The following is a 14,806-nucleotide window of genomic DNA, read 5'->3' on the forward strand; positions in this document are numbered from 1 at the left end:
TTCCTCCAAGTTGTTCCCAGAAGGGATTATCGCCGTGCTTGGCTCCCGGCCCTGCAAGCGCCCGCTACCCCTCGGCGCACCCGTGGAGCCCAGAGGGACGGGGCGGCCAGGGCCGCTCGCCCGAACGGGCGAGATTTATACCTTTGCCGAGATTGGAAAACTCTCCAACCCGAGCTCATGTGCCCGCTAAGACAACCCACAGCACCCCAACAGAGCGGTCAGAGCTGCTCGCCACCGCCTGGGGCTCTGGAGTACGGGGCAGGGGGCTTATCCGGCTCCTATCTTAGGGGCCAGGGGGAACAAGGTCTTCCCCAATGCCTGCAGAGACACGGACAGCGGGGCCGCCTCCTGCCTCCCCTCCTCCTCCGACGGCATGGGAGGGCTGGGAGCCTGATAGCGCTTCTTTCTCCCGGAGGGAGAGTTCCGAGGATACCCAGGGCCTCGCGCCGCCCCTTCCCGGCCCTGTGCCGGTGGCATCTCCGCGGCTCCCCTCTCCGCCTGCTGTGATCCGAGGGCGGTCAGGCCCCCGCTGGGCGACCGCTCGCTCCTCCACACGGCTCCGCGCCCCGGCGGTGGGCGGCCCCCTCCCGTCACCCTCGGCAGGGCGGGCCTTGCCGGGGGCGGGCCGTCGGGCTTGAGGCTGTGCCGCGGCGTGGGAAAGCGCCTCAGAGAGGATTTGCTCTGCTGGTGGTGTGGTGCTGTGCTGGAGCCCCCCCCCCGGATTTATTTATCTCTGCCCCCGCCCCGGCTAGAAGCTGCGCCGCGCCCTGTGCTCACGATGAAGCGACCTTGCGAGGAAACTACCTCAGACAGCGACATGGACGAGACTATAGACGTGGGGAGTGAGAACAACTACTCGGGGTAAGTGGGGCACCCCTGGGACCGCCGCCTCCGCCGGTGGCACGGGCCGGGGTGCGCCCCGGGATGGGGCAGGGTGGGCGGGAATGCCGGCCACCCCGTCGGGGGAGGTGGTGGCCCCCTGAGGGGAGAGCGGGGTGCTGTTGTGTCCCCCCCGGTTAGCTGGCAGCTCGTTCTTAGCCCACCGAAAATTAGCCCCGCAATCTGACTGCCCGAGCCTCGAAATTACGTGAAGCACTCAAGTAGCTTGTGAGCCGTTCGTTAGCTCCGCTTAATTTGCCATTTTCAATCAGATCTTTTCCAAAATCGATCCTGAGCAGGCCGAACAACCTAGGGGAATCGGCGCCAGTGGAAAACGATCCGTAGAAAGTAAGCAGGGATCCACAGCAGTTGAACTTCAACAAACCCGCCGTGCAAGCCGAGGGCGAGCAGTGGTGTTTGCCCAGGCAGGGCTGGGCTGGGCTTGCTGGGCGCACGGTGAGGGGCTTTAGGGCTGGTCCTGCCAATTTAGAGGCTCATGTACCGGACCTCCGTCTCATGCGCATCAGTAGCCAAATGAGTGTTAAAGGCTAGTGGGGTTTTTTCACTCGCTTATGATAAAATAAAAGCCTTTTCGTACTCGTGGGTAGTATAGGTTTAAAAGTGGATTTTGAATTCTGCTCCCGATGCCGAACGATGCAACAGACCCGGGCTGGGCAACTGGCATCGTACTTGAGCATCTATTGACTTGCATAGCAATAGGCAGGAATGTCAAAACCCAGCAGGCCTGGCAGAGGTTGTGTCATAGTGTACATGCACTTACCACTTCTGTTGGCATTTAGAGATGGTTCACCTGGGTTAGGGCTCGGTTCTTCAGCCTGTACAGGCTTTATAGGCAAAGAAAATTAAAGCCACTGTGCTGGACGGTGAATTGTCTCCAGGAGAGGACTTCATTTCCAATAGAATGTTCTGTCAATTCAAAATATATGCTGAGGCAGTCAAAACTGAAATCTCTCTCTCTTTAAAAATACTGTGCAATAAAAGGAGTGTTTTCTAGGCATTGAAAGTGGCATGAGGGGGACTGCACACATAATATGGTGACCTTAGGTGTCTTCAAAGAGTTTTGTCAAGTTGTGCAACACCTGACATACTTTTATTGTTCCACAGGCAAAGTAATAGTTCTGTCATTCGATCAAATTCACCAACAACGACATCTCAGATCATGGCCAGAAAGAAAAGAAGAGGGGTATGTTGCATTTAATTGTTTTCGTATCTGACAATTTGCATGTGTGCTGTGCTTTTGACCTCCAACATTTTTTATAAACTTAATGTGTTTTGTTTTTTTGGGAATAGATTATAGAGAAAAGGCGCCGTGATCGTATAAATAACAGTTTATCAGAGCTGAGGCGGCTTGTGCCAACTGCTTTTGAAAAACAAGTAAGCCCTTTTTTTTTTTTTTTTAAATTCTATATCTCATCTGGCAATGCTAGTTCTCTTGTAAATCTCATTAAAATAATACTGTATGTGTCCTGATCTGGCACAAAGCAGGCATTTCAATAAAATGCTTTGTTGTGGCAAAACTATTAGAAACATAATTCATTATAAGGCTGAGAAACATTTCCATTCTTTGGCTTGTTTTTCCCTTAAGGGTAACTGTGTTCATGTTGCCTCTGTTCTTTCAATGAATTCCAGTAGTGGCTTTGTTGAAAATGTGCTTTACTCCATATTTTTAAAAAAACTACACAAACACGACATAACTCTCCCAAACCTGTATGTAAATTATCCTTCTGTCTAAATCTTTAAATATAATCTCCTTTGCTCCTACTTTAAGAAGCCTTTATTTTTAAATCTTATCATTGCAAACTAGTCCAGTTTCCTTAGAAGGGAACATACAGTCTGGATTATTCACATTTTAAAATAACTCCTTAGAACCAGAGGTTCTAGGAGGTGGAATAGGCCCATGTTTTGTGGGTTAGCGAAGTCAGTGATATATTCAGACTTTCAGTGAGAAAGTATTGAGCAGGAAAACTGTAAGGATCCAGCTAACTTTGGCCCGACTCTGTGGTCATGAAATTTTAGACCAAAATCTTAGAATATAATCTGTTCTTTTTAAAAAAGGCTTTTTGTTTTTAGCAGTAAAATTATTTTTTTTTAATATCTTGATTTTTATTTTTTGAGCTTTGATTTAATATTTAGTCTTGTTCCTGTTTTTCTGTATGTGTCTGAAGATCTATGGATGTGTGCAATTGACACTGTGTTTCAATAAAAAGGAAACATCTGAAAATAAATAACCTGACTTCCTTGTAGTAGTAAAATAAAAAAACCCAGAAAATAAAAATCTGAGAGCAGGACTGGGAAGTGCTGGATGCCAGTGGTAACTACGTGGCAAACACTGCACCGTATTAGGCCTGTTCCATCCCTGGCCTGAACAAAAGCTGGCTAAAACTGAACTTAAGTATTGGTGAGAGCATCACTTGTGTCACCTGCAATATGATTTTAGTAACTGGTAGTTGTCACTGTGCCCTTGCATTGGTACTGGCAAAACAGCGACAGAGATATTTTCAGCTAGATAAACAGGGGCAAGAGACAACAGTTGTTTGTCCCATTTTATTGTTTATTTCTTGAAAACCACAAACATTATAAAACAAGTCTTAGAAGAGGCTTTGGAAATTACCCAGCGCCATGCAGTTTTTAGCTATTAGTCACTCTCGCTGAGACAGCTTGTACTGTGTCTATGGAAAAGATGAAGTCTGAGAAAACTGCAGGATGTAGTTACATGTAAAATGGGGAATTCTGACCAAAAATTAACACGGACACCAACCTTTGTATGAGCAAAGCATTGAAAGCAATAAGCAGATTGAAAAAAATGCATTGGTGTAAAAATGAGCACGCGCTGTATTTGGATCAGAAAATCCCACCATTTTTCTGCAATATGCCAAGGACAAAGTCATCAGTCCTTTTCCAGCTCCTTGACATTCAGCTCACTGGAGTTTCCAAGCTGGAGGTTTAGTTTCGCTTCCGCCTCCTTCCCTTCCCAAATCACAGCGCCGCTCTCGAGACCATAGCAGAGATGGGTGCTGTGGAGGAGGGTGTAAACCTTCCCTAATTCGCACACGTGCCAGCTGGGTGAAGCTGGCTGAGACAGTGAGGTGGCCCAGATGATAACTAAGAGAAAGAAATTTGCTTACAGGATGTGATCCACCGATATCTGCGGCTTGTTTTAGCTGATGCCAAGGGATGATCTCTTCCTGGGAAATAACATTTGTGTTGTCTGGGAGCGCTCCAGATATTGAAAGGAATGCTACCAGGCAAAACAGTTTTATTTATATATTAATACTACCTTTTGAATTGTATTTTGTACTTTTTCAGTACCTGTTGTAGCTCTGTGAGCCACCCCTAGTATCAGAAAAGATTTTTATTGACAGAGGAGCTACACCCTTGCTTTTTCACAGTACTTAGTCCTTACAACTAGGTCTCTCACTAACTTAAAATACTGTGGACTGTGTAGCTGTTTTTCCAGTTGAGAATAAGAATTAAATATTCAGCAGCCAAATAACGTGCCGAAAAGGAACAGGTGATTAAGAGAGGGATAGTGCTGGGTATGTGTCCGCAGGGACATCTACCGGTAATAGCACAGAAAGTAACGTTGCAGCAGGATCTTCACTGATGACCATACGGACCCGTCTTGTCAGCTCTCCATTTGTGTTTGTCATTAAAAAGAAGTCCAGGAAGTTACATATTTCTCTCATTTCATAAAGATGTCATCCTACAATACCTTCAAGGCCAGAGCTACACTGAGCTATAGCCCTAATAAAGCAAAATTCTGCTGCTGCTTATGTCACTAGATAGTAGATGGCATTAGTTCTTAGACAAAGTCTGGAAAGCAGATGCTCACGAAAGAATTAAGATGAAAATGTCCTAATGATAGGGGAAATTGAAACCATAAGGCTGAGCTCAGTGGAAAGTATATCAAATTAAAGTTTCTAGTACCCGCAAGCCTTTATTTATATGTTTCTCTTATCTCAAAGGGATCTGCCAAATTAGAAAAAGCGGAAATACTGCAAATGACAGTGGATCATCTGAAGATGCTGCAGGCGACAGGAGGTAAAGGTAAGGAGCCAATGATTTCTTTTTTAATATTTGGGGAAATCTCAGCAAAAAAAAAAGTGCTTTGAGGAGCTGTGATAGGCGTTTCCAGATTAAAGGAGTGGAAATCAATGCTAATGGCAGGATTGAACTCGTGGGAAAGAACTACTGGGACAAAAGAAGCACTTGACCCTGGGCTTGTGTTTGCTTTCATAACACTGTGGGAGTAAAGGCTTCATTCACAGGCAGCCCAGTCAGAGATTTGTTTGGGGTTTCCAAAGAGCACTGAAATCTGCACAGGGAGACAAAACAAATACACAAACACCAAACATAAACAGAAGGTTAGTGGCAACAATTGTATAGCACAAAACCGATGCTAAACCTCATTATCCAGCAGCTATACCGAAGGAAGTGGATGGAGAAGAACTTTATTTTTAAATATTTTCTTTGTTCTGGAAAGACTTTTCAGTGCCAGGTTAGACCGTCTCATTCACCAGAACAAAACCCCGTCTTGCTCTATACAGCTCCAGGTATCTGATAAAGCAGACAGACAGGAGGCTAGCAGTGCTCTCTGCACTCATATTTCTATGCCACGTCTGTGTGTCAGAGGCCTGGGTAGCTCCCTGTTAATGGGTGCTGGTGTGAAACAGTGGCTGCACCGGCTGACCCGCTAGATCAGCCGACTGCCAGGAGTTGAGCGTACCTCGCTTGTGCAAGCTGACAGTCCTGAAGCTGGAGGCCAAATGATTTCAGCCACCCACGAGGTGTTCTGTGTAGTCATGATTTTGGAACTTATTTGGAGCGAAAAACTTGCTGGCGTCCACGTCCCATGCCATCAACTGTGATCATTGTTCAAATTGTGGTAATGAAAACCAGCTGATTCTTCATTCACCCACTATGCCATATAGGTAAAGGCTAGAAAAGAAGCAGCTGCTTCTTTCTTCCTTTTTTTGATTAAAGTTTTTAGCGCATGATTGAATTACTGCTTCTTTCCGTACCTTGCAGCAATTACAAAACTCAACTTAGAACCAGTGCATGCATAACAACAGATGGCTATAGGAAAGCACGTTGAAGGCTGGTGGTCTGTTAATTGTGAAAATTAACACCAAGCTGATATACATTTTTTCTACATGTTAAGGAGTTTCTTCTAGGAGTCCATTTAGGCTTAAACTTTATGGGTGACTCATTCAGTGAGAGATGAAAGGAATATTATTGCCTACCAGGCAACCGACATGCCTCTGGATTCCTTGGAAAATGTGCAAAATTAAAAAAAGAAATTAATGTATATGTATAGAAAGTCCTTGAGGAAAGCACTATTTAGTTGGTAAAGCTACACACTTGAAAGTTATGAAACACCAGAATTGATCACGCTTGTGCAATCTGGACTTGGATACTCTGTGTGTGTGCGTGAAGGTGCCGTCTCTAATTGCGTGGTAGCGTTCCACAAGCTCTGTCTCACTCAGTGCGCAGAGCAAACAGCACTCGTCTGCTGAGGGAAGTGGTGGCTGTTTCACTTCATCCTCCCTGTGCGACGTGCGGTTCAGCTATCCCAGCCTGACCCCCACTTCACATGGCACGTTTTTCCTCTGAGGAGCTGAAGCAGCTCCCACCCCTCCAGTGTTGGCAACAACAGCAAGAGGGCCAGGAGGTGAACCCAGTCAGAGGCCTAATTTAACAGGAAGCTTCCTTTCCCTGCTTCTCCACCCAAAAAAAAGTATATGGGGGATTTTTTTATAACTGGGTCAGTTGGCTCAGCTAGTGAGGGTGGGAGCCGTGAGACAGAGAGAGGTGTTGGCGGAGGCCCAGCCTCTGGCTGCTACTAGACAAGCTGGATGCTGTTAGCAGTCCCAGGTTCCGTGGTCTGGTCTCTTCCTTGGTCAGCCACTAGTGCTATGCGTCTTTGCGTCTTCTGCCCAGGCTAACTCTGGCACACCTGTAGCAGTGCAGGGAAGGATGAAGTGTTGGGGTGTGAGGAGATGTGATGCAGGCTGATTTCTGCAGCTGCCTCTCACGCTATGGTCCGTAGTGGATGGCCCATCCATGTAATACCTGATTGCTTCACAAATACTACAACTTCTCCTTCTGTCCCACAGATAAGAGTAATCTCACTGCATGAATTAAGAAACTGTAAGAAAAAGAGGTTTGAGAATTAGTACTGGGCAAAGTTTAAGCCTGCTTTCCTGCTTACTTAATATTTTACTTTGGAGCTTAAGTAACAGTTTTAAATATAACTTCTTAGGATGTTTTTAAAGTAGATGTGTGGGTTTTTTTGAAAGTGTAGTTATTCCCACTTCATAATTCATCTTGTGAACAGAAGTTTTTTGTATCAGCAAAAAAGTCAGTTTCATCATTTTTCATCAGGGTCCTGATACCCTTATTCTCCCTCGCATTAAGGGCTGGGGAGAATTTCTCATCCTCCTCCTCATGCAGAAAAGAGGACACCCAGGATGGGGAATGCATTGGGCTCGGCAAGTCAGGATGGTGTCTGCCACTCTCAGCACACTGAGCCTGAGGTGGGCATAGTGGAAGGAAACTCAGTGTGGTTTCTGACCCTTCTCTGCTTTTCTGAGCTGCCAGGGTGGGCAGGCAGATGTCTCTGAGGACCTGTGCAGACTGCACGTTTCCGCCGCCCTGACGCGGGTGCGGTCAGTGGTCTCTTGTTCACGTTGAGTTATTATTTTGGCCTAGGGCCAGGGCTTTTTGCTGACAGTGCAAACATGCACGGGGAGGAGTGATTTGTCAACAGTGAGTTGCTTGCTGAGACCTCAATGTGGTTTTATTGCAGATTCACTGCAAATTTAGCTTGAGTGACTGATATCTGGGTCAGTAGCATGGGTTTGTGTAGCTCAAATGACCTGTGCCCTGTGTGCAGCGCAGATGGGTTACCAGGACAGCTGAAGTAAAACCAAGACTTCCCATTTGCTACAAAACACTGGCATGTACGCGTGTAGGTGGTGGTGGAGGATGTTCTTGGGTTTTGGAAGGAAACGAGAAAGAATATTTTTAAGTCCCTCTCAGAGGGGGGAAGCCAGAGAAGGGGAAACCTGGAAAAGATAACCATCAAAATATAATGGAGTCTGTGAGTCCCGGCTCTCATCTACCCTCTGTTTTTGTGTCTCGGCCACCATAGGAGACTGAAAGGGAGCCAGGATCACCAGGGCTTTGGGATGGCTCGTCACAGAGCCAGAGCTCAGACTCAGAGGAAACTGGTGACAATCACATCCCCCACATCTCCTCCGGTCCAGAAGGAGGGACAGAGGGAGGCTGGGAAGCCCTGGCTTGAGCCGAGTGCTCTCAGGACTCCCAGGCTGGCTGACTTGCGGCCAGAGCTGGGAAGCGGTTTTGGCTCTGCGTCAGCCCCTCTGAAGCCGCTGGAGGTCCTGGAGCCTCCAGCCTGGCTGACTGGCACCCGAGAAGGTACCCTCCTATCTCCCCACTGCTGGCATGCCTGGTCTTTGTTTCTCAGGATTTCACTCAAACTGAGGCATTTCCACAGATCATTTGGTTGCAGTGGACCTAGCAGGAGAAAAGCTTTGAGAAATTAGTGCTTGCTGACAGCAGTCCTTGGCCCCTCATGCTCGCTGATCTGCTGGCCGAGCCAGAGTTTCTCTCGGGTTCAGATGAGTGAGATGGCCTGCAGCAAAAGTGCCATTGTGATTTGGCAAGAAGGGGTGTATAGTTGGGCACACAGTGATGGAAACGCTCCTTTCTAGCTTGCAAATTTATAGAAGTGAAAAAAGCCATCTAAGGTGCTAGTGCTTTTCAGAAAGGCAGAAATTATTTCATGACAGAGTACAAGGTATTGCTGCCACGTTCCTCCATAATAAGGGGACTTGATCTTTATATACGGACACACATCATTGTCATGCATACCTAAAAATTCTCATTGAATGCAAGTGGAAAAACACCACGCCAGCTTGGGAGTGAATAGGATATTATTCCCCCAAGGAGACTACATTTAAACTAAAATAGGAAAATTGCAAAAACTGGAATAAGTTTTTTTGGTTGAAGAGCTGCAACTTAAACACAAGATTTTATGCTATACCCTTTTAGAAAGAGCCTATCATTTCATGTGCATTTAATAAGACTTTTGTTTTTTTCAAATGCTTTTTTGTCCTGGGCCTGTGAGGCTCCAGTTGCTGTTTGTTGAAATACCTCATGGGCCATATGACTGTCAGTCTTCCATCTCCAAATTAGCAATGGCATTACATAAAACGTTTTCTCAGTAAAGCTTTTTATTGTGTGTGTGCAGAGTCATCACAAGATGTTTTTAGTTTGTAGTTAAGTAACACCGTATGTCATATTGTCTTAATGACTCTCTGAAGTAGATGGGACCCCGGCAGTTACAACAACTATCTCACAATGTCAAGAAATAGTTTGAAGCATTCGGATGAATGCCAGTGTAGGGAAGAAAAGGCAGGGTAGTACATGCAAGCTCTCTGATCTCCAGCCTGTTTCTTTGTGTGGATAAGCATCTCATTCACACATACGGGATCAACACTGCACTGCTGCAGCTTGCCGAGGAATTTCAGGAAAGGCGTCATGTATCTTTTTAAGTGTCTTATGGACTTAGTTCTTTTCATGTGTATATTGTCTGCATAAACAACTGCAGCCTATTGCATTACAGGGATGGTGACAGAGATCGTTTACAGATCAGAGAACCAACTTCTCATATTCCACATCTTAACCCATAAATGGCAAATGGGTGATGGGGCAGCTGAGCCAGGACTGGCTGGGCTGTTTCACCTAATATTGGCTGGGAAGCCAGCTCCACACTCAACGCATCTTTTGCCCTCCCCTTGCAGGTTATTTTGATGCTCATTCCCTGGCCATGGATTTCATGAGCATCGGCTTCCGAGAGTGCTTGACAGAAGTCGCAAGGTACTTGACTTCAGTGGAAGGTCTCGACACATCTGACCCCCTGCGTGTTAGACTCGTGTCTCACCTGAGCACCTGTGCATCTCAGAGGGAAGCTGCTGCCATGACCTCCTCCATGGCCCACCACCACCACCCCTTGCATCCTCACCACTGGGCAGCTGCCTTTCACCACCTCCCAGCCGCTTTGCTGCAGCCAAATGGACTCCACGCCTCCGATGCCGCCCCATGCAGACTCTCCTCAGATGTGCCCCCCCATGGTTCCGCCCTGCTCACGGCCACCTTCGCCCACACCGATGCCGCCCTCAGAGTTCCCTCCGCTGGCAGCATTGCTCCCTGTGTCCCTCCTCTCTCTACCTCCCTCTTGTCCCTCTCAGCTACTGTTCATGCTGCAGCAGCAGCAGCTACAGCTGCTGCCCAGAGCTTCCCCCTCTCCTTCACTGGCACCTTCCCCATGCTTCCCCCCAGCGCGGCTGCTGCTGCCGTAGCTGCGGCAACAGCCATCACCCCTCCGCTGGCTGTATCAGCCACTGCCAGCCCCCAGCAGGCCGGCAGTGGAGGCAGCACAAAATCATACCGACCCTGGGGGACTGAAGTTGGAGCATTTTAAGTCCCCCCCCTCTGTCCTCCCAGTCCAGCTCCCTCCTCTCCCTCAGCACACGCACATGTGCTCAACCCACGTGCCCACACACACACCCCCGCACATGGGCCTCTGGGACTTGGTGTGTCCCTCCTGCTCAGGATGCCCGGGTGGCCGCCTTCACCCAAAGGGCCTGAGAGGTGCCGGCAAGTCCACTGAAGAATGGCACAGTAATCTTCCTCACTGGGGTGCTGGAGAGGTCATGCACCTTGAGGGACCAGCAGTGGCTTTCGTAACAGTGTGACCATATCGGCATGTAGAGGTTTCCCGTGAAATACTTAGGAATATGTAGACATTAGAACTAATAATTCTCCAGCTATGCATCCTTGTTTGGCAGAGAGTGAGGGATTGTATCTACCAGGTCTACTCAGGCTAGAAAAAGAGTTTAAGTTTCATAAGTGCCTGACATTGAAAAAATAATAAATAAATATATGTATGTGTGTGTGTTCTGCTAAAAGAAATAACATTGCACAGGTATAGAAATGGTATGGGGGACAGGCAAAATTCTGCATTCAACTTCAGAACTCAGATACATTTCCAGGGCAGAGCGTGCTCTTGAAGGGGAGAAGGCTTTTTAGCCAAAAGATTGCCCAGGAAGAATGTTCAATTTGACAGGCCTAGTTGTCACTTCCTTAGTTCACTTTCTTTGTACAGACTTGCTAAATTGTGACGTCTAGCATAGCACTGGCAAAAGCAATTATCTTATCAGTGCTGGGATTAATAAACGTTTCAGCGCTGCCTGTGAGCCCTGAGGCACCCATTTTTATGGCTTAAACATGGTGCTAGCTCTATCTGCACAAACAGTGAATTTGTCATGCACCCAGAAGTAACCACCTATTTAAAGTGTGCACACTTGGATACAGTTGATTCATGCCAATACAAGAGACTCAGTGTTATAAGAGTTCAATTTAACTTATTTAGCTGTATTTGGACATTTACTTTTAGCTGATTCCGTGTAAGATCCCTCTCCTTTTCACTATCAGTTTCTGGGAGAATGATCACTCTGGGTATGAATGAAGTTATGGTAGGGACAATTTTTAAATTGGCTATTAACATGCCAACATTGTAATGTGGGTTTGATTCCAAACCAAAATGAATGTATTAAATCGATATAAATTATTTTGTCAATACCCAGATAACTAGTGCTGCATAAAATGGTTTGCTTTCATTTTCTATTACAGTGACTTAAAATAACATAAGTATTTTAATACATCCAGTCAAGAAGTAGAGATTTTATGTAAAAAAAAATAATAAAAATAAAGCACAGCATGTATTATTATGCACTTGATTTCTCTGCTGTGTGGAGAAAGCAATAAGCATTGAGAATGTTAAACATTATGCAAAATATACTTTAAAATATTTGTTTTAAAAATACTGTACCTACTCGGTCTTTTATGCATTACCTTGTTAACCTTTTTCTATGCAAAAGTCTTTACATATCACTAATTAAACGAAGTCCTTTTTGACTGCGTTTTATGGATGATTTGTTGCAGTTTTTGTTTGTTTTTTGAGGAATACTCGTGGACTCACAATTGTTTTCTGCCACTGGTAACAAGCCTGTTGGCTGCTCTGTACTCTTCTGCTCCCCTTGTTCAGCCAGGAAACCTGTCTCATACAGTGTGCACTGGAATAGGCAGGAAAAAGCAGCAGTAAAACAACACTGGTTTTCAGGCTTGTAAACTGGTTCTGCATTGACAGTGTGCTTAATGATGCAAACCTATCCGTCCATCCTGGAGAGCCCCAAAAATCATTGGGGTTTTTAGGTTCAGCTTTCCTTCAGATCCACACTAAGGGTTTAGAAGGCAAAAAGTTTAATTGACATCATTAAATACACAGAATGAGAGGACGTGGTTTTTACCTCCAGTTTTGATCTTCTAATTTGCCAGTTCTCACTGAGGCAAGGGTTTGTTATTGTTTCATCTGAGACCTGCAAAGTCCCTCTATGGAAGGTGTGTAAAGCTCTGTTTAAAGGTATGAGCATGAAGTCTTACATGTCTGAATGCCCAAGTTACAGCTGACAAGACTGCGGCACAGAAGAAGGGTGATCACCCTACAGTCAGACAGATATTTCACCCGTGATCAAAAGCCTCAGCAGCCTCAGCTTGGTGGCTCACTCCCTATGATCCGTTTCTCCCAAATGTTAAACCTGGAACCGATCCCTGCCTGAATCAGCTGATGTCCAGCACCTAGGTGAGGAGGGGTTGTGATTCTTCTGAACAGCATTCTGTCCCATGGAAAAAATGGACAAAAGAGGGGAAAGAAGCCTTGCAATCCCTGTACTGTAAATCAACCTTGATATTCTTTGAAGTATTGTAAGGAGAGGAATATGACATTTTTCTGATTAAGGACAGTAATGCTGTACTTCTGTGCTGCCATTTTTAGCAGCATACAGTTCAGGTACCATTCACTGTATATGTATGTAGTTTCAAGAAAAAAGATGACATTGATGAACTGGCAGGTATATAAAAAGTGGGGGTTACATGAAAAAGAGCAGATTGCAGTCCTCCCTGACTTTAAGATGTTAACTATTAACCTGCCTTCTAAGAGCCTGGTAGGAGGTCTCCAATTCATGTATTGGTCTCCAATTCAGAAATTGGCACCCACTGACTCGGTTCCCTCTAAGGCCTTCAATCTAATTGATGTGCCCCAAAACATTATAATTTTTTTCCCCAAATGCAATATTCTGCCTCATTCTAAATAAAAAGAGAAGAGTCAGTTTGAAAAAATATTTCTGAGACACTGATTAGATGAAAGCGTAGTTATTTTAACATCCTGAAACAATACACCACAGATGGATTTGCTGCAGCCTGTTGGTGCTTATCCTATTTTCACTCACAAAACAGGCCAGACCCATGGACGATGAGTTGCTGATGTTTCCTCTATTTCTTGTTGTGTTCCTTTTGGTCTCCTCTATTGCTTGTTGTGTTCTCTTTTGGTTTGGTTTGGTTTCTTTTAATTCAATCACCTAGAGAGGCCGGGACACGAAGCAGGAGCTCATCCTTCATGCCTGTTCATTCCTAGCCTGTTGGGAACCTCTCTGAGAGTGGATGAAGATTTCCCAAGTGAGAAATTAATGGAGAGATATATTTCACATGTGCTGTTGGAAAGACATCAGAGGGTAATAGCTTCTGATGGCTTTGGTGCTAACAGGTGATGGTTGTGCTAACTGGTCAGAGCTGAAGAAGTCTATGCAGTTTTTAAAACAGAGCAAGGGAAAGCTGTTTACTTGGCATAACTAAGATCCAACAGATAGGACTCGTGGCTGTGCATATGCAACCTTACTTCAGCATTTTTCTATCTTTATTATGCATTCAGTGATAAGTGGACCTGGATGAAGAATAAAGTTTTTAATTTATATAATTTAGGACATAATCATAGCACATACCACAGGAAGGCAAATCAGGCTGCTTGTTTAACAGTAAGCAGTTGGCTTTGACTAACTTTTCAATGGGTGGGTTTGCAACCTTAAATTCCAGTTATCAAGAGGATCAAAGCAGGTTATGCGATTTCCTAGAATGTTTTTCTTAAGAGGAAAAAACTAAAAACCAATTCTGTCACTCAGCATTAGCAGGCTCGAAACCTTAGCCCTCAGCAATGCAAATAAAAAGCACTTAGGCTGCTGAGAGAAGATTATTATCCTAGAGAGAAGACAGGCAATTGAGAAGCGGTGCTGCCTGTCCTCTCTTTGCTCTGATTGCAAGTGGAGGAAGTCCGGCATTAGGTGTTGCCCAGAAGAAAAACCAGCTACTGTGGCTGAGTGTTGAATGCATATATTCAAAGTAGAATAATCATCTCATGGTTGTGACTACATCTGCCTGAACGACCGCCAGGAGGTGCCAGTTCATGCTGCTGCCTCCTTAGTGTAAGCTTTCAAAATGTTTGTTTGCAGCTATTTTGGAATATGACACTTTAATCAGGATGTTGTGAGATAAGCCTGGGACATGGATATTGGCAAATTCTTAGGGCTATTGTAAATGAGGAATTTCTTCTTTACAACAGGAAAAGGTCACAAGCATTTTTTAATCAGAAGATACAATATCAGAAAATCTACTGAAGTGTGGACTGTTACCAGCTTTGTAGTCACAAACCTCATTAGTCATCTGCTTCTACATGCACAGATAGCCTGAGATCACACGAATGAGGACCTGAGTGATTGAACAGTCATTGGTAGTTTTGTCCAACTTCGAGAAAAGATGAAGGAATTGGTATAGCTTTGTTTGCAAGCCTCATTTTTGTGAGGTCATTGCGTGAACCTGAGTTAATTTTACTCAGCAGTGAACTTTTTATTTGTGCTCTGTTTCTCTGCTTCATCTTTTTACTCAGCAAGTACTTGCGTGTTTGGAAGCTAATGTGTAAAAACCTCAAAGG

The 14,806-nt window shown here is 45.3% G+C and overlaps 1 protein-coding gene across 2 annotated transcripts; it reads left to right on the forward strand.

Moving 5' to 3' along the window:
• Window positions 1-652: 652 nt before the first annotated feature.
• Window positions 653-11,902, forward strand: HEY2 (hes related family bHLH transcription factor with YRPW motif 2). 2 transcript variants are annotated; one of them, XM_017827496.1, is made up of 5 exons: window positions 653-861; window positions 2,005-2,083; window positions 2,191-2,274; window positions 4,866-4,947; window positions 9,729-11,902. In XM_017827496.1, exons 1-5 carry the CDS (start codon window positions 779-781, stop codon window positions 10,406-10,408), a joined length of 1,008 nt encoding a protein of 335 aa, XP_017682985.1. In that variant the 5' UTR covers window positions 653-778; the 3' UTR covers window positions 10,409-11,902. The 2 variants fall into 2 exon arrangements, with proteins under 2 accessions (XP_017682985.1, XP_017682995.1); XM_017827506.1 differs by lacking the exon at window positions 2,191-2,274.
• The last annotated feature ends 2,904 nt before the right edge of the window (window positions 11,903-14,806 follow it).

The sequence above is a fragment of the Lepidothrix coronata genome, unplaced genomic scaffold (genome assembly GCF_001604755.1).
Source record: "Lepidothrix coronata isolate B3197 unplaced genomic scaffold, Lepidothrix_coronata-1.0 Scaffold5, whole genome shotgun sequence".
In the NCBI taxonomy this organism is placed as follows: domain Eukaryota; kingdom Metazoa; phylum Chordata; class Aves; order Passeriformes; family Pipridae; genus Lepidothrix; species Lepidothrix coronata.

Bases quoted from the DNA above. Each gene is read 5' to 3' on its own strand.
- HEY2 (XM_017827496.1), top strand. From the start codon at position 779: ATGAAGCGACCTTGCGAGGAAACTACCTCAGACAGCGACATGGACGAG. The intron at 2,275-4,865 runs GTAAGCCCTTTT...CTTATCTCAAAG, and splicing joins CAACTGCTTTTGAAAAACAA to GGATCTGCCAAATTAGAAAA. The intron at 4,948-9,728 runs GTAAGGAGCCAA...CTCCCCTTGCAG, and splicing joins GCAGGCGACAGGAGGTAAAG to GTTATTTTGATGCTCATTCC.